Raw genomic sequence first — 25,395 nt, 5'->3', positions numbered from 1 at the left:
CTAGGAATTAAATACCCGTCTGACAGTAATCACTTTAAACTTTTCGTTCATTTTTTTGACGAACTTTTCATTTTAGATTTATAAAGAGTATTGAAAATGTGATGGCCACATTTATATTTTAAATAGTCTTAAGGTTGGTGATGAGTTACGTTTTCTAGGCAGACTAATGAAGGATGTATGTGAAGGAATACTAAAAGTCCCTTGAGAATGGCTTCTAAATATGGAGGTTGAAAAGAGGATGTGATGAGTCAGTCATGCTTTTCAGTAAGGTTCATGATCATTTGGTGAGGCCTGGGAATAAGATTGTTTGAATTTAAAGAGAGCCAGAATATTTATTAAAAAGGCAGAAACAGACAAAACATTGTGCTGTGTGTGTGTGTGTGTGTGTTTGTTTGTGTGCATGCTAGTACTGGGACTTCAACTAGGGACCTAGTTGCTGCCCTTCAAGGCTGGTAATCTACTTTTTGGTGTTTAATTGGAGATGAAGAGTCTCATGGATTTTTCTTCTCGAGCTGGCTTTGAACTGTGATCCTCAGATCTCAGCCTCCTGTGTAGCTAGGATTACAGGCGTGAGTCATGTGTGCTTGTCATGAAAATACCTTAAAAAACCTCTTTTGAGCTGGGTACTGGTGACTCACTGATTATTTTTAGAATTAAGTCTCCTTTCCTACTTGAGTGTGCACATGAGCCATAATCTACCTGTTTAAGCTTCTCCACATTGCTGGGATCGCAGGCATGCACTACTAACATTAGACTCTTAAAGTAAGTTTTAGTTAAAATATAATGTGCAGAAACCTGTAAATCATGATTTTTCACCATGAGAGTATATTTGTGGTACTAGGAAAGAGCAGAACATTATTAGCATCTAGAAAGGCCTGCTTTGTACACCATTTCAGACACCACTGGGGTGACTTCCTGTTTCATAAGCATTGTCTGATTTTTGAATTCATATGGAGCGAATCAAATAGGATGTATTAACTTACATGTAATTTCTTTTTCTGAACTTGGTGAGATTGCTAATATGTTGTGTTGCATATCGTTGTAGTTCATTTAGATTTTAGAGTTATACTCCATTGGATGAATACACTGAATGAATCCATTCTACTCTACCTGGACATTTGGGTTTTGGATATCCAGTCGTTGGATATTACGATTCATGCTGCTATAAGCATTGTCAAGTGTGTGCTTTGGTAGACAGAGCATTTGTGTTGAACCTATCTCGAGATGCGCAATTGCTAGTTCATTCTAACAGATACTATGTTTTTGCTAGTGCTTTCCGAAGTGATTGTACCTCACAATCGCACAAAGTGAAAGTCAGTACAAATTTAGGTAACTGTAATAAATAACAGTATACATTTCAAGTGATAGATATGCTTATTTCTAGTGATAGATATGCTTATCTAATTATTGCATGATGTATGTGTGTATTGAAATATCATTTTCTACTCCATTAGGATATGCAGTTATCTAGTCACCTGAAATCTAAACGTTTGTCATCCCCACATCTAAACCTTCTGAATAGTTTCAAATGTGTAGAGGGATTATATTTATAGTAATAACAGAACATCAGATGTATATTTGCTGAGCTTCTGAAACCTGTGACTCCTGGCTGTTTTTGTACTACTTGTGTTAATGCACCTTTTTTTGTTTGTTTTTTTAGAAAAATTAGGACAGTGGTTTTTTTTTTTCGTATATTAACTATTTTCTCTCCTGTCCCCACTATTATTAGATTTCTGTCAACCCCCCCCCAGTATCTTGTGTTTAGGAGAGATGATGACAGAGATAGTTGACACAGTGTTGTGGAATGCTTTTAGTGGGCCCAGCAGGCTGCCTGGTCCTGGGTTTGGCCTACATCTTTGTGGCTTTTTAGTAAAAATGCTGTATTAGAGGAATCTTTGTGCCATGATTTCTCTTACTCAGTTCACTAGTATTTGCTTTTAAAAAGTTCAGTGTGCTAGATGTTGAAGATACAAAGGGAGATGAGTTGCATGCATTCACAGGTGTATGACCTTACTGCTATAACACAGTGCAGTAATTTCACAAAAACAGACATGTACAATGTATGAGCCCTGAGAAGAGAATGGCTGATTTTTCATGTGGCAGTTTTAGTTTCAGAAGGGAAGAACAATGTGGGTAAAGAGATTATGTGAGGCAGAAGCATCCAAATAGAAGGTTTAGGACCTCGTACAGTATCCAGAAGACGTCACACCACACGTGATGGATGCTCAGTGGCATTTATGCCACCCACTTAGCCATACTGAAAGCCGACGTTGCTCGATAATCAGTCATGGAATTTTTGCTGCTAAAATCATAAGCAGTCTTTGAGTTCTCAATAGGGTGCTTCACGCAGCCACTACCAATTACATGGACTTGGCATGTGAGGTTAAACTTGTTTGTCTACTCTGTGTTGGGTGTTTATCATGCCGGGAGCATGGGATGTGTGTGGGAGTGGTGGGGGTGAGAGGCTGGAAGGGCACATTGGCTGGGATTCGATTAGGAAGGACTCTATACCACACTGTTGAGATTGTGTAAGGGTTGGATAGGCAGTGGAGAGCCATGTAAGGAAGTTAAAACTAGAAAATGATATAAACAGATTACTACTCTTAGAAAACAATGCAGGCAGCCGGTGCAGTGGCTCACACCTGTAACCTAGCTACTCAGGAACTGAGATCTGAGGATCATGGTTCAAAGCCAGCCCAGGCACTAAGGAAAACGAGACCCTTGTCTCCACTTAATAGCTAGAAAACCGGAAGTGGGGCTTAGGGGTAGGGCCATAGCCTTGAGCTGAAGAGCTCAGGGACAGTATCCAGGCCCAGAGTTCAAGTCCCACAAAAGCAAACAGTGCAGGGCTTTGTATAAAATTGAAGTAAAGACACCATTTGGCATTTCATAGTGTCTTTAGATCTTACTGGCCTTTGAGTTGCTACTAGTTAGGAATATTATGGCTGTTCAGACAAGGCACAGTGGAGGGTTGAAACAGCAGTAGGAATGGATTGAAAGAGTCAGATTAAGAGTGATTAAGGCAATGGCATATGCTGTGGCTGCTTAATGTTTGACATGTGGGGAGAAGCAGGTTCTCGGGCTCCCTGCCTGTGTTATAGGGGAGGCAGGAGGGTAGGTTAGAGTGGGAAGGTACTGACTTGGGCTTTATGGAAATACAGTATTTTCCAGGGCAAGTTAATCTATAGAGTCTTGTTGGTGCCTCTTGAGTTCCCTGGCTGGATAGTTGTGGAATCTGTCACATGACACGTGGTATCATAGGAATTAATTACTACAGATGTGGTTTGGATTCTTGGCCTTGAGGCTTATTGTTTAGTTATAGCCTCAGATAAGCCATTTCACCTGGCAGGCCATCCTCACCCCGTACTGGGGTTTGAATTCTGTGCTTCAAACTTGCTATACTCTACCATATCCCCATTCCTTGACTTTGTAAAATGGAGGTAGTGTTTATTGAGCCCCTTTTACAAAACTAGATCAAATGAGGAATAGCTGAGCATTTTGTTAGCTTGTTACACTAGAGAGCTGTGACAGAACAACATTCTACTGGCACAGACCAGACACATAGACCAGTGGAATGGAATACAAGACCAGAGACCAGAATCAAGCCCATTACAGCTACAAAGCAGCCACAAACATACATTCAGAAAAAGACAATCTGTTTAGTAAGTGGTGCTAGGAAAACTGGATATCCAAATGTAGAAGACTTTAAAGAGACTTCTCTTACACTATATAAAAAATGAATATAAAATGGATGAAATATCTAAGTGTAACAGTTGAAATCTTAAGAGTACCATAGTAAAACATGGATGTTGCTTTTCTGAATAAGGCTGCACTTAGGAAATCAGAGCAAGAATTGAAAATTGGGATTTAGCAAATTAAGACTTTTCTATACAACTAAGGAAAATGTGCAAGTGATGTATGTGTGTGTGTGTGTGTGTGTGTGTGTGTGTGTGTGTTATACAATATTAAAATGTTGGGAATGTGGCTTAGTGGTAAAGTGATTACCTAGCATTTATGAAGCCCTGGATTTGATTTCTTAGTACCACATAAAGAGAAAAAGCTTGAAGTAGTTCTGTGGCTCAGGTGGTAGAGTATTAGCCTTGAGCCCAGGCCCTCAATTCAGGCCCCAGGACTGGCAATAAATAAATTAATACACACACACACACATATACACACACACACACACACACACACACACACACACACAGAGTTGGGGGGAATGTTCAATATCTCTGGCATAAAGGAAATGCAAATCAGAACTACTCTAACATTCCATCTAACCCAGAATGACAATCATCAAGAAAATAAAATCAGCATTGGGGAAACCATTATACACAGTTGGTGGAAATATAAATTGTAGTATGACCACTGTGGAAGTCAGTGTGGAGGCTTATTAAAAAACCTAAAAATAGAACTACAATGTGATGTTGCTATACCACTCCTGAATATGCATTAGCAAAGGAATGTAAGTGCTCATGTAATGATACCCGCACACCCACCTGTGTTTATAGCAGCACTGTTCACAATAGCCAGGTTACAGGAATCAGCCTTGGTCTCCATTGGTTTTATCCATGAATGGATAAAGAAAATACACACACATATTATTCAGCCATAATACACGAGTATTATTGAGCCATAAGCAAGAATTAAATTGTCATTTTCAGGAAAATGTGTTGAACTGGCATTATCATGTTAAGTGTAACAAGCCAGATGGGTAAAGATAAATACTACATGAACTCCATCATATAGAATCTAGACCTCAAAAACAACAGCAGCAAAACAGGTGTAAATGTTGTGAGAGACTGATTGAGAGTAGGCAGCAGTGGACCGGGGCCAGTGAAAATAGTGGAAAGGCGTAGAATGAATTTTATTTATTTTTTGTCAGTTGTGGGGCTTGAACTCTGGGCCTGGGCATTGTCCCTGAGCTCTTCAGCTCAAGGCTAGAGCCACAGCACTACTTCCAGTTTTTTGGTGGTTAATTGGAGATAGGAGTCTCACAGACTTTGGTGCCGGGCTGGTTTTAACCATGATCTTCAGATCTCAGCCTCCCGAGTAGCTAGAATTACAGGTGTGAGCTACCAGCACCTGACTAGAGTGAATTTTATTAAAGCACTCCACACTCATGTCTAAAGAGGGAATAATGAAACATGCTACAAATTATTTTTTATTTTTTATTTTTTTGCCAGTGCTGGGCTTGAGCTCAGGGCCTGAGCACTGTCCTTGGACTTTCCTCAAGGCTAGAGCTCTACCACTTGAGCTGCAGCACCACTTCAGCTTTTTTCTATGTATGTGGTGCCAAGGACTCTAACTTGGGTCTTTGTGCATGCTAGACAAGCACTCTACCACTAGGCCAAACACATGGCCCTACAAATTATTATTATTATTTTTTTTTTGCCAGTCCTGGGGCTTGAACTCAGGGCCTGAGCACTGTCTTTGGGCTTTCCTCAAGGCTAGTGCTCTACCACTTGAGCCACAGCAACACTTCTGGCTTTTTCGATGTTTGTGATGCCATGGAATCGAACCTGGGTTTTCATGCATGCTAGGCCAAACTCCAGGCCCCTATTATTTTTTTATTAAAGAATTATTAACATTGATTTTTATATTGTATTTCAAATGATTTGTTAAACAAGTATTCAAGAAGGGAAATCTATATACAATCAGTGGCCTTTAGATTTTAGAACATAATCAAAATTAGGCTGAGGGTTTGTATGTCATAGATACATATTAATCTATGTAGTAGAACATTATGTGTAGAGAGCTACAAATTCTTTTTGTAAAGGTGGGAAGGTAAGGTAAGAATAGTAGAGGGGAGGATTTGATTGAAATATAGTGCATGGGTGATGGAGATAGCATAATTAGTACAACTGATATATGCAAATACACGCAAAAACACTGTTTTCAGTGTTTCATATCTCTTGGATATGCTAGGCAAGGCTATATTTGTAGCTTGAGTCAGATCTGTGCATATCTCAATAGATATCACAGTGGGAGAGGACACTAGGACTGTGCAGAGGGAGAAGGAGTGTGTGAAAACTTGGAACATTCAAGGTTGACACTGTTAGCAAGATCTCTGCCAGCATGATCTAACTTGGGGCAGTTTCCCCTCCAAGTTCTCCTTGTTCTTGAAAGAATTGACACAGTGCTTGTGATCACAGTATACTTTGTAGGTTTCATGATAGTTCTGCAATCTTTAAAATACTAACAGTAGAGAAAACTTTAACCCACATGTATATGGTTTGCAGGAGGTACCACAGATGGCATTGTGTCCGTTCTCTAATAGGAATGTCAGCACATCGGTTCTGTAGTGGTTGGCACTTCCCTTCTGTTTGCCCTCTGAACTTTTCTGAAGGTTGTGTTGTAGATAGCCACTGGCAATAAGGCAGATTTAGCATAAGAGGGGAAGCCTAGTTGTATTACAAGCTTGCAGTATCACCAAATTACATACCAGTTACATAAAAGGTAAGTAAGTGTTGGACTTTTGTTGAGAAAAGTTATGCTGAAGGAATTATTTTTCAGTGGAAAATACTATTATTTATGTGAGGCAATATTAAGGTGGCTGAGTAGAAAAATGCTAATAAGGGCTCGGAGTGTTGCCTAGTGGTAGAATGCTCACCTAACATACATGAAGCCTTGGTTTGATTCTTCAGTACCACATACACAGAAAAAGCCAGAAGTGATGCTGTGGCTCAAGTGGTAGAGTGCTAGCCTTGAGCAAAAACTGTCTAAGGACAGTGCCCAGAGCCCGAGTTCAAGCCCCAAGACTGGCAAAAAAGAAAAAAAAAGAAAAAAGAAAAAATGCTAATAATTAAGAGTACATACTATTAAAACTTAGATATTTAAGATAGTACCATAAAGTAGGATGGCAGGGTCTGAATCAAACTTATTTCTTGATATGGGGTGATGTTGGTGGTAGTGACACCTGAGTTGATGAAAGGGACAGAAATCATAGTGTTAGTCGGTAACATAGACAGCTTCACCCTCCACAGACAGCCAGAAGATGCTGATAGTACCTGAAAGAGAACCAGTCTGTGCTGGGGACATCATGTCTGGTGGTGAGGACTCTGGTATCGGGGAAGGTGACCAACAATAAAAAGCCAAGGTTTTTTTTTGTTGTTTTTTTTGGTTTGTTTTGTCCTTCCTCCCTCCCATATTGTCACACTGAAGTTTGAACTCAGGGTTGTATTAGGTAGGTTGTTTTTAAGGTATGCTGAAGACACACTATAAAAAATGAAGTAGATTTATGGCAAAGGTGACTTGAGGCTGAAGGTTCTGGAGCCTGGCTTGGGACAGGCTGCAGATGGGTGTTAGGTTATCCCAAGATACAAGCTCAGGCAAATGCCTTCTATGAAGGAAGAGATGAATGAGTACATTTTTCTTGAGCAGCACTGAAGTTGGAAGTTAGGTATTGCACCAGAAGCTCAGTCAGTACTGGTTATCTGTAAGAGCAACAGTGTTATAGAGGCAAATGTATAATGTAGCTGTGTTCTTCAAGCTTCTGTACTTATTTGACATGGTTAGATATGTCCTGAATTCTAGCAGAGGTGGTTCAACTATGGCATGTATTGATTATTCAAGAGTCCTTTTTTTTTTTTAAGTACAACATTTTCCCCCGTTACTCATATTTATTAGTCAATAACAGGAAACAGTAAGTCAAAGTGGTACTTAGTTAAATTTGTTTTAGTACTCCCAGACATGGTGCCTAGTCTTGGCCCTTGATTTCAGCTTAGGACACCCATTGACTTTGTTTTCTTCTTTACTGAACCCTGACAGTCCAAGATGGCTGGGCAGAGGGCAGAGTCAGCAGCCTGGGCACAGGGTCACAGACCTTAATCTTTGATGACACATTTTATTCTTCAGAGTTTAAACTTCCTTAGCTCTAAAAATAAGGGGTTTACACCATGGCTCTCAGCTTCTGACCAGCATGTTGCATATAAAATAAGTATGTATTAATTTTAAATATTAATGAGACAGCTTATTTTCATAGAATTTAAAAGGGCATTCTGAGGATTAGTTTGTGTACCATGTGATTTTAGAAATGTCCAAGGAAGTCTGGATAGATGTCTTTTGTCTTTTAAAAATATTTTTCAAGTGAAGATGTTGAGTAGTTTTCCTCAAAGTTGAGATCCCTGCCAAAAAAAAAAAAATCAGAACATTTAAGTGAAAATTTCCACCAGTGGAAAAAAGAATTGGCATCATTCTTAGAGTTCCATTAATTCTGACAGGAGAGCCTGTGGGGTCAAGTAAGAGCTCTGGGGTCTACAGGCTATCAAAGATGACCACTAGCTCACTGGGAAGGAGACACTGAGAGCCAAGAGAGAGGTAAGGTCCCAGGGACTCATCCCTGTAGCCTATCCTTATCTTGAGGAAAGCTTAATGTATTTGTGACTGTGATGCTTCATTTGCCCCCAGAATAATTCAGGAGGTTCAGAGGCAGAAGACTCCTGGGACTAACCAAAAGCTGGGTGGTGGGTTTTATAGTGGGAACTAGGAAGATGATATCAGACCTGTGAGAGGCCAAGTAATTGTTTACTTAGGCCTCTCAGGTTTGGAAAGAAGAGGGTTTGTTGTTTTGTTTTGCTTCATTTCAATACTGGGTTTGAACTCAGGTCCTGGATGCCATCCCTAGACCTCTTCTCTCCAGGCAGTGCTCTGCCACTTGAGTACCAGCTCTACTTTCTTTTTCTTTTTGGTGGCCATAGGGCTGTTCCTGAGCTTTTTTTGCTCAAGGCTAGTGCGCTACAACTTAAAAGCATCTTAGGGACTTTCCTGCCCAGACTGGCTTTTTTTTTTTTTTTTTTTTTTTTTTTTTGCCTGTCCTGGACTTGAGCTCAGGGCCTGAGCACTGTCCTTGGACTTTCTTAAGGCTAGAGCTCTACCAGTTGAGCCTAAGCACCACTTCCAGCTTTTTTTCTATGTATGTGGTACCAACGAATCAAACTGGGGCCTTTGTGCATGCAAGGCAAGCGCTCTACCACTAGGCCAAACTCCCGGCCCCCAGACTGGCTGTTGAATCAAGATCCTCATATCTCAGCCTCCTGAGTAGTGAGGATTACAGGCAGGAGCCACCAGTCCTTGGTTTCTACTTCCATCTTTTTAAATTAAATTAAATTCAAAAATATCTTATTGAAGATACGAATCTCACAGGCTTTCCTGCCTGGGCTGGCTTTGAACCATAATCCTCAGTTCTCAGCCTCCTAAGGAGCTAGGATAGGAGATGAGAGCCTCTGATGTCCACCAAGAAGAGTTTTTTTGTTGTTGTTGTTTTTGACTTAGTTCTTTGGTAAGAAGGTAATAGGACTAATAATACTTACCCAGTGTGGTGCTCATCATGTAACAGGCTAAGCAGTTGACATTGATTATTACCTTAGTCCTTACAGTGAGAATTAGACAGATGGTATTAATTTTCACCTCACAAATGGGAAACTTAAGAGGCCTTACATTCAGATAGCAATCTCTTTGGGATTGATTCAAACCCCAAACATCTGACCCTTGTCACCTTGTCTTTTTATTTTTTAAATAAAAAATATCTGTAATGGAAAAACTTGAACCTATTGAAGATGTCCTTCTGCAAGCATGCATAAATAAACTAGTTTATCCAGATAGCAGAATGTTATTAAACTTAAAAAGAGTAATAATAGCCATACAAGACATGAAAGAACTTAAATATATATTACTAGGAGAGAGCAGCAAGTCTTAAAAGGCTGAAATTTTATATAACTATGACATTATGGAAAAGGCTAGCTATGGAGATAGTAAAGGGACAGTGATTGTGGTTGGGGGAGGGGCAGAGCAGGAGTACAGAGAATCTTTAGAGCGATGAGATTATGCATGAGACTTTTAGAGCTGATGGTCAGGGTGCAGTCATCACATGGAAAAACTGTGTAACTCTTTTTTTTTTTTTGGCCAGTCCTGGGCTTAAGCTCAGTGCCTGAGCACTGTTCTTGGACTTCGCACCACTTCCGGCTTTTTTTTAAGTATGTGGTACCAAGGAATCGAACCTGGGTCTTCGTGCATGCTAGGCAAGCACTCTACCACTAGGCCAAACTCCCGGCCCCCAAAACTGTGTAACTCTTAACTGAGGACTTGTAAGTTAAAATTCTTTATTTTGTAGTACAATCAGGCTCATAGCCAAAGTGAGTAAAAATAACATAATCTAGTCTGTTAGAAGACAGGCCATCTTAGTGTACAAAATAAATGCAGATTGAGTTAAACACAGTGATCTATTACTGAATTTGAATTAGCAGTCTAATTGTAGAATTAATCCTGTTTTCCATGCCTTAATCACATCTCCCAATTTCCATTGGTTACTAGAGATTGGACTGCATCAGTTGATCAGTAGAAGGTAATGTGAAGAAATAGAATGCAACATGAAGAAGATCCCTCAATGTAAGACAGGATACCCTGAAAACATTATAGGAAGGGATAAGGGCACTTTGGCACAGGTCTAGACATTCAAAGAAAAGATGCAGAAATACAACAAAATAAAAGACAGATTAGATAAATGTATTGCACTAAACTGAAGAGTTTCTGCATGGCCGAGGACATAGCTAGTAAGGTGAATAGAAAGCCCACATAAGATGGCTACTGATGGTTCATGCCTGTAATCCTAGCTACTTAGAGGATTACGGTACATAGCCAGCTCAGGCATGAAAGTCTGTGAGGCTTTAATCTCCAATTAATCACCAGAAAACTCGAAGTGGTGCTATGGCTCAAGAGCTAGAGTGCTAGACTTGAGCTGAAGAGCGCAGGGACAGCGCCCAGGCCCAGAGTTCAAGCCCAATGACTGACCGGAAAAAAAAAAAAAAAAGTAATCCCACAGGTGGGGAGAAAATATTTACTAGTTATATTTCAGACAAGGGTCGCATACCTAAAATAACTAAAAAAATTAAACCCCCAAAACAAAGCCTCAAAAAAACAACCCCATCAATAAGTAGACTAAAGACTTACACTGCTCTGAAGAAGTGAAAATGGCCAACAGACACATAATAAAATTACCATCTCTGGCCATAGAAGAAATGCAAATCAAAACAACATTGAGACCCCACTTACCCCAGTTAGAATGGCTATTACCAAGAACACTGACAATAACAGATGCCAAAAGGAAACACAACTACACTGTTGGTAAGAATGTAAATAGGTTCAACCACTGTGGAAAGCAGTATGGAGGTTCCTTCAAAGACTGAACATGGAGCTTCCCTATGATCCAACAATCCCACTCCTAGGCGTTGACCCAAATCACCACAGACCAGTCCACACTAACGCTACCAGCACAACCATGTTCATAGTTAAGATAGGGAACCAGCCTTGATGCCTCTAAGTAGATGAATGGATCGAGAAGATGTGGATATTTACACAGTGGAATTCTTTGCTTCCATCGAAAGAATGACCTTGCCCGGTTTGTAAGGAAATGTAAAGACTTGGAAAAAATTATTAAAGTAAGCCAGATCCAAAGAAACATAGGCTGCATGGTTTCCCTCCTTTGTAATAACTAGAACATGTCTGGGATAGTCTTAGGATAGAATCATAATAGCTCAATAGCTATTGCATGTGACCATATAAAATGATGCTTATTGAAATGAACTCCAAGAAATGGAAATGAGGGTTTAAATTTTTTTTTTTACTGTTTGCAGTTATTTCTTTTTCCCTTTCATTTATTTCTGGATGTCACTAGTTTTAGAAGCCTTCTCTTTTTTTTTTTAAGTTATTTCTTACATTTCATACAGTTCTTTTTTTTTTTTTTTTTACCAGTCCTGGACTTGAGCTCAGGGCCTGAGCACTGTCCTTGGACTTTCTCAAGGCTAGAGCTCTACCACTTGAGCCTCAGCACCACTTCTGGCTTTTTTCTATGTATGTGGTACCAAGGAATCGAACCTGGGTCTTCATGCATGCTAGGAAGCACTTTAGCCACTAGGCCAAACTCCCTGCCCGCTTAAGAGAAGCTTAAGAATTCTATTCTTTTGCCTTTGTGGTAGGTGACTTTAGGACATTCAGTGAAGGATTAGTAGACTGTGTATTATAGGGTAGCACAAAAGTAATGTTTGAGATGATGAAAGGATGCTTTGACTTTTGATTTCTACATTTTGGTTTTCTATAACAAATCATCACAAACTCTGGCTTTCAAACAATACAATTATTATCTTTGAGTTTTTACAGTCACTCAGAAGTCTGAAAATAAGTTTTAAGGGCTAAAATGTATGTGTTGATGGGGAGTATTCTTTTGAAGAGGGATCCCATCTTGTCTTTCTACGTCTTTTAATGTCTCTTGTCTTTTGTCCTTCCTCCAGCTTTGGTTTGCCCCTTGCCCTGCTGACAACCTTTTACGGTGACCCTGTGGTGGGTGACACAGGGTCCAGAATTAGCTCCCCTATTTAGGGTCCTTCACTTCATCACATTTACACAGTCCGTTTTGTTCACAGGGGCTGGGTGTGAGCTTATGGATTTCTTTAGGTGATCTTATTTGGCCTTTTAAAGACTTTTTGTTAATGGGTTGATTATAGGCTTCCCTCTTTTCTGTTTTGAGTGATGAAACTCTTTTTCCCATCACTCTAACCTGTTGGCCATTTAATGTTATCACCTGTAGACAGTGAAGGTATATGTCAGTGGGCTTTGGGGAGAGATAGAGAAGAAATTTGTTTGTTTTATTTTATTTTTTGCCAGTCCTGAGGCTTGAACTCAGGGCCTGGGCACTGTCCTTGGACACTTTTGCTCAAGGCTAGCACTCTGCCACTTGAGCCACAGCACCACTTCCAGCTTTTTTTTTGAGTATGTGGTACTGTAATCAAACCCAGGGCTTCCTGCATGCTAGGTGAGCACTCTAACACTAGGCTGCACTATTGGACCCCCAGTTTTTTTTGAAGTTAGGGTCTCATTATGGCCTAGATTGGCCTGAAACTCACTGTGTACCCTCAAACTCTCTATCTTCTTACCTCAGCTTTGTTTCTTTCTTCTTTTTTTAAAATTGTAATTAATAAAAGGGTTACATTATAGTCACCAGAGAGAAGGTGTATTACTTCACAAACATTGATACCCTTTCTCATGTCTTGGTCCCCACTTCTCTCCCCCCACCCCTACCCCTCATCTTCTTTTTCCCCCTTCCCTATCTGATTTCTTTCTTTTCAGTTGTGGGACTTGAACTCAGGGCTTGGGCACTGTAGCTCAATGCTAGCACTCTACCACTTTGAGCCACAGTGTCACTTCTGGTTTTCTGGTGATTAATTGGAGATAAGAGTCTTACCAGCATTTATGCCTGGGCTGGCTTTGAATCTTGATCTCACATCTCCGCTTCCTGAGTGGCTAGGATTATAGGTGTGAGCCATCAGTGTCTGGCCTGCCTCAGCTTTCTGAGTGCTGGGTTTACAGATGTGTGCCGTCAGTCCCAAATTTAAAGTAGTAGCTTTTAAAAGATCTTAATAAATAGAGAAATGAGTTGAATTTCAAACTCTTCCTAGGTATTTTTTATTTCAAAATATAAACTGCTTTTTTATTGGTCCTAGGGCTTGAACTCTAGATCTGGGCATTGGTCCCTGAACTTCTTCTTGCTCAAAGCTAGTGCTTTACCATTTGAACCACAGTACCACTCCTGGCTTTAGCTAAGTTTATTGGAGATGAGAGTCTCATAGACTTTCCTGGCCAGGCTGGCTTTGACCTGCTGTCTCAGCCTCCTGAATAGATAGGTAATGTGAGTCCCTGGGGTCCCACCCTAAACTACTATTCATCATCTATTGCATATCTAAGGCACGGGATAGACCTTTTATTTATTTATTTTTTGACTTAGGACCTCATGCTTGCTATGCAGATGGTCTACTGCTGAGCCATCTTTCAGCCTGTACTGTTTGTTCTAGTGCTGGTGTTGGGTCTCGAACTCAGGACCTCATTCCTATTAGGCAGGCATTCTTACTGCAAGCCACACCTCTTTCCTGTTGTTTTGGAGATAGGCTCTCATTTCCCAGACATCTGTGCTAGGATAGCAGGCATGCCCTGTGTCCAGGTCTCTATTGAGAAGGAGATCTCACAGAATTTTCTGTCTGAGCTGTCTTCGAACCATAATCCTACCAATCTGAGCCTCTCAAGCAGCTAGGATTGCAGGTGGGAGTTATCAGCTCAGAGGCTTTGATACATGAACATGTAAGTTCATGTTAATGGATTTCAAGTCTTCAAGTACTGGAATGTTTCAGAAATTCAGATGGGACTAGTCTGCTGGATTTTTATTTTCAGGAGGCAGCAGTACTGGGATTTGAACTCAGGGCCTCATCTTTGTGCAGGTTTCTTGTTCACAGGTAGCACTTGAGCGGTACCTCCGGCCCTGCATTTGTTATTATTATTGCTATATTGCAGCCTGGTAACTGTTCAAAACTATATACTTTTGTTTGTTTGCAGAAATAGCATAAACCATTATCTTAAAAGTCTAGTGCATATACTTTCATTTAAATAAAAATGTCAGCTCTTAATCTGGTGCTTGAAAATTCTTAGAGAATACTATTCTTGAAACAGACATGTACAGGATGTCATTGTGTATTTACACACTGTTCAGTAGCATAGTCTTGTTAACTCTGTTACCTCCAGATCATCTCTTGAAGGGCCTCCTTCTCCCTTCCTCCCCCTGCTTCCTCAATGGGCCAGCTCCAGGATGATGACAGCAGCTTTTTGATGGCTGGTACTCTCACTGGAGAGAGACCTGGAGTCAGCTCACTCTCTTGGCTAACTAACTTAGCATCCTGCAGTGTCTTCTGGTGATGAGAATCACACCAACACTGTGGGCTGCCCCCAGAGGTCCAAATGCAGGCTGTGTTGTCAGCCCACTGAATTTCCCAAACTCAGCACTGACTGCCTCCCAGTTCATAGTTCTGTAACACGCTCTTCCTCTAGACCTTCTAGCACTTCTGCTCAAATTCAAGGTCTTAAATCTATTCTCAAGGAGTCTTACCTGGCAGTTCTAATTGGGACATTTGGATTTTCTTTCTCTCTTCCTTTTGCATCCATAGTAGCATGTGTCACTACTTGTCATGTTGTTTACCTTTTCAAAAGGTCTGTGTTGACTGTGGGGAAAGGGTCATATCACAACAATATGCTCACAACATCTTGTCAGTGCCAGTCAGTAGTGTTCACTAGTCATTCAGTCAATGTTTATGGATCAGGCCATGTTACAGTGGCTCATGCCCTAATCCCAGTTATCCAGGAGGCTGAGAGCAGGACTATCACACTTCAAGACCAGGTTGTGTTAATGAGATTCCATCACAATCAGTAAGATGATAGAGGGACACAGACTTGTGATCTAAGCTATGTGGAGGCAAATTGAAAACGTCTCAGTCTGAGATCTCCAACTCCCTGGTACACAGGAGAGACTCTACAAGAAAAATAACTAAAACAAGACAAGACTATGGAAATGGATGTAGTGGTAAAGCACATGCCTAGCAAGTGAGAAGCCCTGAGCTTCAAACAGCAGAACTACCAAATTTTTTTAAAAATTAAAAATTCAATTAAACATTAAAAAAACGAAAGATTTAAAAATCATGGGACAAACCCAGAAGGGTCAGCAAACTGGTATATCTGTTGCTATTGCTGAATTTTAGCTTGAAAAGGAACGTACTTTCACATGGTCAGTAAATTAAACAATGTGATAATATAGAAAAAATACAGAATAATTCTTTCTGAAAAATTTTGGGAATTTCGTATCTTTTTGGTCACTTTGCCTTGTGTTTATTCAGCCTATTTGAATCCTACTGATAATGACACTGATAGTTTGACCAGTGTGGTGAAGTTTGTACCCTAGAGAATATTCCAGCTATGAAAACTTGTGAATTTTTTTCCAATACAGCTTTAATTTTTGTTGGAGGGTTGTGTGGTTTGTTAGAATGTGTAGTTCCACTAAAGAAAGTGGTACATGTGTAATGGCTAAATCCCCAACAGCCAAGATGGAATGGGCATAGGGTACATTCACAGGATGTTCTTTCTAGTAACTTCCTGAAATTTCCTGCTTAATGGAATTACCTGGTTCAGATAGGGACAACTGAAAATTCCTGCTAGAAAGATGGCATCATTGTCTTGGTGAGATGTTTATGATAGTTTTTTTTATACCAGGGCTACTTTTATATCAGTTTATAGGAAGGCATTGTCATGGGCTCTAAGGGCGGATCTTTTAGATGATCTAGTGGTATAAAAATGCCCAGCCTTTTAAGAAGCACTATGCTGCTACTAGCTATTCTGGAGGCTGAGATCTGAGGATTGTGATGCAGAGCCAGCGGGGGCAGGAAAGTCAATGGCAGTCTTATCTCCAATGAACCACCCAAAAGCCAGAAGTGGAGCCGTGGTTCAAGTGGTAGATCACCAGCCTTGAACAGAAAAACAAAGGGACAGCACCTAGGCCTTGAGTTCAAGCCCCAATATTGGTGAGCGCATGTGCACGTGTACACACGCACACATACACACACACACACACACACACACACACCAAGAAAACAATCAAACCACATCCCCCCCAGAGCTGAACTTTTATACTTCTAGCTTCTTGACCAAATCAGTCTTCCTCCTTAGTATTTTTTTAAACTGATTTTGTTTCATATCACCTACTGTGAAGTAATTATAGTATTGGGAGAACTAGCTCACAGTCAACTGTAATGTAAGGCCTACCATCAGCTTAGGTTGTAGAACGTAGTGTTAGGGTAATTCTAGGTCTGAGGAGACTTCCTTAGTTCTGTAAGATAGAGGTGGCCAGCCCTTGAAGAAAGACTCAAAAGGGCCAGGAGTTTGGCCTAGTGGTTAAAGTGCTTGCCTAGCATGCATGAAGACCCGGGTTCGATTCCTTGGTACCACATATATAGAAAAAAAAGCCAGAAGTGGTGCTGAAGCTCAAGTGGTAGAGCTCTAGCCTTGAGAAAGTCCAAGGACAGTGCTCAGGCCCTAAGCTCAAGCCCAGGACTGGCAAAAAAAAGAAAAAAAAAAAAAGAAAGACTCAAAAGTGGCCAAATGAAAAATCTCTTGGTGCTGTATTGTCAGTTTCCAACTTAAATTAGTTGGAAAGCTAGTTAGTAGGGACAGCCCTCCTTTACATTCAACCCCTGTCTCCAGTGGCCCTTGGGAGTGGGAACAGAAGAGTGGGCTAAGAAAATCACACCAGCCCTCATGACAAGGCATCCAGAGCCTTGGCTGCCCTAGCCCTGCCACCCACTCTTGTTATGTGCAGAGTCAGGCTCTTGGATTACTCATCTGTAAAGTGAATGAATTGGACAAGAACACTCCCATGATTCTATTAAGCTCTAGTGTCATGTGATTGGGATTTCTGGTTCATGGGTCAACAGATGGGCAGAGATGTGGAGGGCAGAGTCGTGTGAGTGGGCAGACACTTAGCATAGCTTCATGAGGTACTCACAAGTTGCCATTGGATAACCAAGAGCAGTTGCACACTACAAAAAGTTCTGATATACTTGGAGGAAAGCATTTTTAATTTTATAATGGAAGTCACTGAAAGGAATTGAATGACAAGGGACTCATGCCCTGGTAATATCGTCTTATTCCTCAAGTATTTCATTATTTTCTAGAGCAAAAATAAGATGTTCTGGGCATTTATCATTTTTCTATCCAACCCTGGAGTCAGCCATTGTGTTTGTTTTTTTTTTTTTGCCGGTCTGGGGCTTGAACCCAAGGCCTGGGCACTGTCCTTGGACACTTTTTGCTCAAGGCGAGCGGTCTACCACTTGAGCCATAGCACCACTTCTGGCTTTTTCTGAGTATATGGTACTGAGGAATTGAACCCAGGGCTTTGTATGTACTAGGCGAGCACTCTACCACTAGGTCAGACTTAGCTCTGGAGTCAGCCATTCTTGGGAGGAATCAATCCTGCTGAGAAGGAATGAGCTTCTGTATGCTCCTGCAAAATAAAGTTCCTCCATTTTTGGTGGGCAGAACTGGGAAACGTGGGTTTTTTTTGTTTTTTGTTTTTTGTTTTGAAGCTGAGTAATATGTCATTTCTGGATACTTCTGTAGAACTTTCCCTCTTCCTCCCATACATTAGATTTGTGTATTTCTTCATCACTGCCTGTATCATTTGCTTAATGCTATAACACTTCAAAATGGAGACCACAATTAATAAACAACCTAGTACCCAAATTCCAGTGTCCTCTTAAGAATGTGTGCCATTGAGATGTGTATCCATGTATTGTTAGTGCTGTTGCTCTTCTGGTAGTCTGGCCTGGCAACCTCTGATCTTCCTGTACAGAGTAGGCACACAGGCAGTGTTTGCTGAGAGGTATGCTATGCCTTTACGAGCTGTTCCTGTCCATTGGTACCTTCCAGTGTTAATTACTAGTTCTACATTAATATTGTGAAAGCATTAATATTGTGAATAAACAATCAAAAAGTGAATAAAGTGCAAAATATATAACCATATACTACTGTAATTTTTTATAACAAATATATAAGTGATATATTTTTGTGTGTGTGTATGTGTGTGTGTACATAAGCATATATGTATGCACATGCCAGTCCTGGGACCTGAATGAAGGATTTAGGCTCTGTTCCTGAACTTTTTTTTTTTTTTTTTTGCCAGACCTGGGCTTGGGCTCAGGGCCTGAGCACTGTCCTTGGACTTTCTCAAGGCTAGAGCTCTTCCACTTGAGCCTCAGCACCAATTCCGGCTTTTTTTTATGTATGTGGTACCGAGGAATCGAACCCAGGTCTTCATGCATGCTAGGCAAGCACTTTAACCACTAGGCCAAACTCCCGGCCCTGTTCCTGAACTTTTTAAGACTAGCACTCAACCACTTAAGTAACAATCTCCACTTCTGGCTTTTTGGTGGTTAATTTGAGATAAGAGTCTCATAGACTTGCCTGTGAACTACAATTCTCAGATCTCAATTTCCTGAGTACTTGCCTAGTATATCCTTTGTAGTAGAAAAAGAAAAAAAGTTGCAAGACTATCAGAATCTCCACCGTGGAGTAAGAGGCTGAGAAGGGGAGGCAGGTGAGGAGAGTTGTGTCCAGAGAGGGGAGACTGTGCTGGGAAAGCCATAGGTACCTAAAGCAATGACACTTGAGAAGTGAAGTGAAAAATTGAATTTTCTAATACCCACCATACAGGAGTTATCAGTTCTTTTTGTTAAAGCTATTTAACAAATGATTCTCTCTTAAAAGTAGCCATCTTTTATCTTAAAATGTTTTAGTTATTTAAATGGACAGAAATAGTTGTATGTGTAGCAAGTACAATATTGGTTAGTAAAACCTTGCTAAAGTTTCAGGGGGGGGGGAGAGAGGGAGAGAATGTGTGTGTGTGTGTGTCTGCTTTTAGACAAGATGCCTCACGACTACATAGCTCAGGGTGTCCTGGGACCTTGAGCTAGAGCGTCTTGCCTAGTCTCCAGAATGCCTGGGTTAAAGGCATGCACCACCACACCCAGCTGGTTCTGTTTATTCTTTGGGTGATCCTTATTGGAAGAATTACTAAACTATATGACTTATTATATATTCTAAAGAAAAGCAACCATCTGTAAAACAGAAAATAGTTTGAAACAAATGGAAATATATTTGGTATAAAGTCTAAGAGTCTAAAAAAGTTTTCTTAGAACATGTTCTAAGAAACCACTTTAGGGTATTGAAAAAGCATTTTTATTTTCCTTTGATTAATTTATACATATGAACATTTAATATGTGAATATTTTTAAATCTTATTTCACTTAAAATACTCTTATCATTTGTAATGGACTTACTTAAACTTAAATCTCTGAGGAAGATCTTTTGGTATTTGGTCATTCTAGGCACTTGTTATTTGCATAGATTTTTTTTTTTTTTTTTTTTTTTTTTTGCCAGTCCTGTGCTTGAGCTCAGGGCCTGAGCACTGTCCTTGGATTTTTCTCAAGGCTAGAGTTCTACCACTTGAGCCTCAGCATCACTTCCAGCTTTTTTCTATGTATGTAGTACCGAGGAGTTGAACTAGGGTCTTCCTGCATGCTAGGCAAGCACTCTTCCACTAGGCCAAACTCCCGGCCCTATTTGCATAGATTTTTAAAAATCTTTTTATTATAAAGGTGATGTGCAGAGGGGTTACAGTTACATAAGTCAGGTAAAGAGTACTTTTTTGTTGTTGATAATGTAATCCTTCATAGATGTTTTCATATGGCTCCATAAAATGAAGGTGTAACTTTAGTAACTTAAATATATTTATCAATGATTTAAAAAATCTCAAGTTATTTGAAAATAACCTTTTGTATTTTTATTACAGGTAAAGTGGGATATTCACATTGTACAGAAACAGAGGTAAGAGAAAAGCTCAAATATTTCTAGTAGTCCATTTTTGCAGTCCTGCTCAGGTGAACTTGAGTACCAACTAACTTTGTGCAGGCTCTCAGCTTTCTGATAAGGTGTGTTAAGAACAGGCCTAGGCCTTCTGTATTTAGGAAGAGTAAACTGTGAAGGAAAGTCAGTTGCCTTTGTTTTCATATTTATTTTGTCAGATGATATTATAAAGAATAAATTAAACATAGCTTGAAAGTTTTTCTCTATTATTATTTGAGAATTTAGATAGTTAAGACCCAGTCAGAATTTCCTTAAATAGGAATAATTTTACACTAAATTTATTTTTTTTCATATTTCAATCTAGCATATGATAGAAGTATCACCTAAATTTGCTGGACTCCATGGCATTGCTTTAGTGTTAGGGGAAAAAAATGTTTTAGTAAGATTACAGTGAATTAAGTTTTGTTGTTTTCTGCAAGTACAGCTATTTTTTTAAAGAATTTAAATAATGGTATTGAACATTCTGATTGTAAAGTGTGGGAGATTGGAGAGATTTCTTATGACCCCCCTCAAGAGCTCCAACAGTGATCCTGCCATGCTAGAGTGCCATGTATGTGTAGTTCTTGGCAGTCCTCAGATTGGGAGTGTTAGTCATTTAATGTTAACACCTAAATAAAGGACGTAGGAATTTCGTATCTGTGTTTGATAAAGATTTTAATAAATTTTAACTATTGTTTGGGGTACAATGCAGTCTTCCCAAGGGATTACATATTTTATCAAAAAGTAAAAATACTATGTCTTTTTTTCCCCATTAGTTCATTTCCTTTTCTTTTGCTTTTTCTGGCCAGTCCTGGGGCTTGACCTCAGGACCTGGGCACTGTCCTTGGGCTTTCTCAAGGCTAGAGTTCTATCACTTGAGTCATGGCACCACTTCTGGGTTTTTCTGTGCATGTGGTACCAAGGAATCAAACCCAGGACATTGTGCATGCCAGGCAATCACTTTGCCACTAGGCCGTACTCCTGGCCCCTCATTTTTTTTTTAATTAAAGGATTCATTAACATAGATTTTTACATCATATTTCAAATGACATATTTAACAAACAACTATTCAAGACTGGCCCCTCATTTTTTATTTTCTTGTTCACTTTTAAAAGTTAGAGATAACTTTACCAAATCAGTTATAAAAATAGATAAAACAAACCTTTTATATTGCTAGTTTGGATATAGTGTTTATCTATGAGTTCCCATCTCTCGATAACTGGGGACAAGAAAATAACGAAAACCAGACCATGGAATTGAAGATTGGGGCACCAGGGGCCTAAAGTCTTCCACCAGTTTCAGGTGCCCTGGGTCCATTTTACAAAGTATTTATTGAGTAGAGTACAGGGTATACCTAAAGAAAAGGGGGGGTCACACTTTCCTTGAAGTCACAAACAATTGGGGTATATTCTTATTCAAGTGATAAATAACTTTTTTGCCTTAAGAAGTGGTATAAGCAGCAAATGACTTGGAGTTAGTGTAGATTTTTGTTTATCCCCAAGCTCTCAGAAAGTTTAGTGTGGAAATAGCCTACAGCCAGGATAGAAATCTGAATTCCCATCAGGCCAGGACTGTGATTGACCTTTTCAGAGAAACACTCAGTGTTCCGAGAGTTCTGGGAGGAGCCAGACCATCCTCCCAGTCCTTTCTGGTCTCACAGCTCAGTTTTGGGGGCTCTCACAAAGGAGTAGGATTTGAATCTAAAAGATAGTTTTGCCTGTGGTTTCTGGTCGTACATCTTTGTAGCTGTGCATTTTTTTTTTTTTTTTTGCCAGTCCTGGGCTTGGACTCAGGGCCTGAGCACTGTCCTTGGCTTTTCTCAAGGCTAGAACTCTACCACTTGAACCACAGCACCACTTCTGGCTTTTTTTCTATGTATGTGGTACCAAGAATCCAACCCGGGTTTTTGTGGATGCTAGGCAAGCACTCTACCACTAGGCCAAACTCCCTGCCTCTAGCTGTGCAATTTTGAGCAAGTCCTTTTTTCTCCCAGAACTTTGTCTTTCTTACTTACAAAATGTTAGTAATAATGATCAACCTTATTACTTCATAGGGTTGTGAAATTTTAAATAAATAATATTTGTAAAATATTTCATTAGTGATGATACAAATACAGTTAGCATTTCTGCTTTTAGGTATTGAAAGATAGAGATTTGACATACAGGACACTAGCTTAAGTCTCATTATTTTGTCTTACTGTATTATGATGTAATCCTATCCTGTGATATGATACTGTATTTGCCACACAATCAAGACAGTATTAGCATCGGTAGCTAGAATTCACTCCCAGTTGTCTGCCTCATTGCCGAATTATTTTTCATAAAAGTGGTAAATGCCGGGCGGTGGCTTGTGCCTGTAATCCTAGCTACTCAGGAGGCTGAGATCTGAGGATCAAGGTTCAAAGCCAGCCTGGCACTAAAGAACTTGAGATTCTTATCTCCAATTAATCACTAGAAAATGGGAAGTGGGACTTGGCTCAAGGGTAGGGCGGTAGCTTTGAGCTGAAGAGCTCAGGGACAACACCCAGGCCAAGTTCAAGCCCCACCAAAAAAAAAAAAAAAAAAAGAGTAGTTACATGCCAGTAATTGTATATAGAGATTCCCTTCTCAAATACTTGTTTGTTAAATACGTCAATTGAAATATGATGTAAAAATCAATGTTAATAAATTCTTTAATAAAAAGTGGCACTTACGTGCTATGGGTTTACATGGATTAATAGATATATTTCAAATCTCTTTTTGATTTCTAACTCAGTAAATGTGGATAGAGTATAGTTCGCACAAGCAGAAACTTGATCCTTGTTGATTTTTGACAAAGCTGGGCAAGATGGATGAGGGACATCTTCCTGTGAACCTCAGTCTCAGATCTCAGTTTCCTGAGTAGCTGAGATTACAGATGTGAGCCACTCGCACCTGGATTTAGTAGGTTTTGAAGTATATAAAAAGTCTTGCTCTGAATTATTATTTTTTCCCAGTCCTGGGGCTTGAACTCAGGGCCTGGGCACTGCCCTTGCACTTTCTCAAGGCAGCCTTTCTACCCTTGAGTCACAGTGCCACTTCAAGCCTTTTCTCTGTATAGGGTACTGAGAAATTGAACCCAAGGCTTCATGTATGCTAGGCAAGCACTCTACCAGTAGGCCATGGTCCCAGCCTGAGTTATTTTTTTAATTACATCACTGTAATGAGTTGGACTTCTTGGCTAAGGCATATTCAATTTTTTCTTTCTAATATTTTTCTCATATTTGTAGAAATATGGTGAGTAACAGGACATGCACTTTTTGGTTGTCTGACATAGAGTCTCAAGCTCCCACTTCCTGAGTGCTGGCATAGCAGGTATGCACTACCACACCCAGTTTCCACATAAACATTAAAGAAGTTTTAATGGACAGTTTTTCCATTTTAAAGTATAACTTACATCCAGTGAAATTCACACTTTTAGTTACAGTTCTGCCAGTGTTGATCATCACACTTCCTTGCTATCCTCATAATAAAATCAAAAAAGGCCCTGCATTTTCCCTTTATCCTCTGATGCCTGGCAAGCAAGGATCAGTGTGTTGCCCTCACCATTTGGAGGAGGACAAGCCAATTAAACAATGTGTGACCCATGTGTCTCTACTCCTAGAAGTGGCTCTTAGCTCAGATTAGTAACTTATAAACTCTTGGATGGCTAACCTGGATTTGTGCTTGCTGATCAAGCGAAGTAGTTTGGAGCCAGATTAGGAGGTAGCTTTTGCCTCCATTTAAAAAGTGTTTCTTATTACCATTACTTAAATAGCTCTATGTATTATAACTTTTGAGGAAAATTACTAAGTCTTTAAGTTGCTAAAATATAACTGATTTGAATTTTCAAGTATTTGAATTGAGACCTTTTTTTTTTTAAGCTTTGCAATTTCATTACCTTCCTCTGTCTTGTATTAACCACTCTAATTACGTAGCCCTCAGAGGCTCTTTTCTCTCTGGCAGGAAAGGAGGCTAAATGAATAACTAGAGCAATCTTGCTGTTCCCTTGGTGGGTTAACTATATTTTAAGTGGAATAGGTTAAAGTATTATGTAAGGTTAAATTAGTTTTTATCTTTAATCTTGATAAGCTAATTCAAGTGAGCTCTTCATAGAGCTGACCTTAATCTGTGCCATAGCAGAAGAAAAATTAACCTTTACTTGAAGAAGACTTAATAAAAGGATTCATGCTTATGTCTTAAAAATAGAGCTTGCAAAAATATAGCTTTCATATGTATATAAGTACTTCTGTGTACCTCTTTGCAGTGTGTGTGTGTGTGTGTGTGTGTGTGTGTGTGTGTATTGAACTGGGGCTAGTTGCTGTCATTTAGCTTTTTACTCAAATCTGGTATGCTGCCAGTTTAGTTACAATCCTACTTTTGTCCCTGGTTTGGTTTTGTGTTTTGGTGGTTAGTTGGAGTTGAGTCTTACGGACATTTCTGCCTGGGTTGGTTTTGATCCTTTCAAACAGGAGACCTCACATGACTGGAATATGTGTCTGAAGGGCCATTTGGTTGCCATTAACCTAGCTGATTGGGAAAACTGGTTCACACGTCTTTAGAGAAAATGATGTGAGTCTCTGTTGCTATTGCTGCTTTTACTTTTTAATTTATTTTTATTTTTAATTTTTGAGATAAGATTTGCTATTTAGTGCAGGCTATCTTTGGGTCATCCTGTCTCAGCCTCCTGAGTTCTGGGATTATGTACCATCACTCCTGGCTACTTGTGAGTATCAGATTTAGTGGTGATTGGGAAAGAGGGCTGTCACTGTGCTAAGTAGATGGTAGCCCTTTAGATTTCATGTGTTTTCAGACACCGTTGGGCACATTATGAAACTGGGCTCTTTGGGCTTCATCCTCCCCTCCTTGACCTAGATATAGTGTACAGTGATACATGTCTGTGTCAGAGGATACGATTTAATCTTATAATGCAGAACTTATACAGGCTTTACTGTATTTGAAGACAAATGGTAATTATATATCTATGTTGGGCAAAGAGTCTCAGAGCAAACAAAAGTGTTTACCTAGTAGAAAACATTTTATAGCTATTTGTAAAAAAAAAATGGAAAGTTTACTATACATGTAACTTAACTGTTTCCCAGTACTTTTGCAATCAAAAAGTACCTCCTTCCCTCCC

General features: G+C 39.8%; 1 protein-coding gene across 4 annotated transcripts in view; it reads left to right on the top strand.

Moving 5' to 3' along the window:
* Spire1 (spire type actin nucleation factor 1) overlaps positions 1-25,395 on the top strand; it is a 141,172-nt gene that overhangs the window by 4,158 nt on the left and 111,619 nt on the right. For all 4 annotated transcript variants that reach the window (XM_090353434.1, XM_090353435.1, XM_090353436.1 and 1 more), the window contains exon 2: positions 20,210-20,244. In XM_090353434.1, the coding sequence (XP_090209560.1) occupies positions 20,210-20,244 (35 nt within the window). The remainder of the gene's footprint in view (positions 1-20,209; positions 20,245-25,395) is intronic.

The sequence above is a fragment of the Megascapheus bottae genome, chromosome 19, assembly GCF_031878675.1.
Source record: "Megascapheus bottae isolate mThoBot1 chromosome 19, mThoBot2.hap1, whole genome shotgun sequence".
NCBI lineage: Eukaryota > Metazoa > Chordata > Mammalia > Rodentia > Geomyidae > Megascapheus > Megascapheus bottae.
This window is presented reverse-complemented; position numbering and strand designations above follow the sequence as displayed.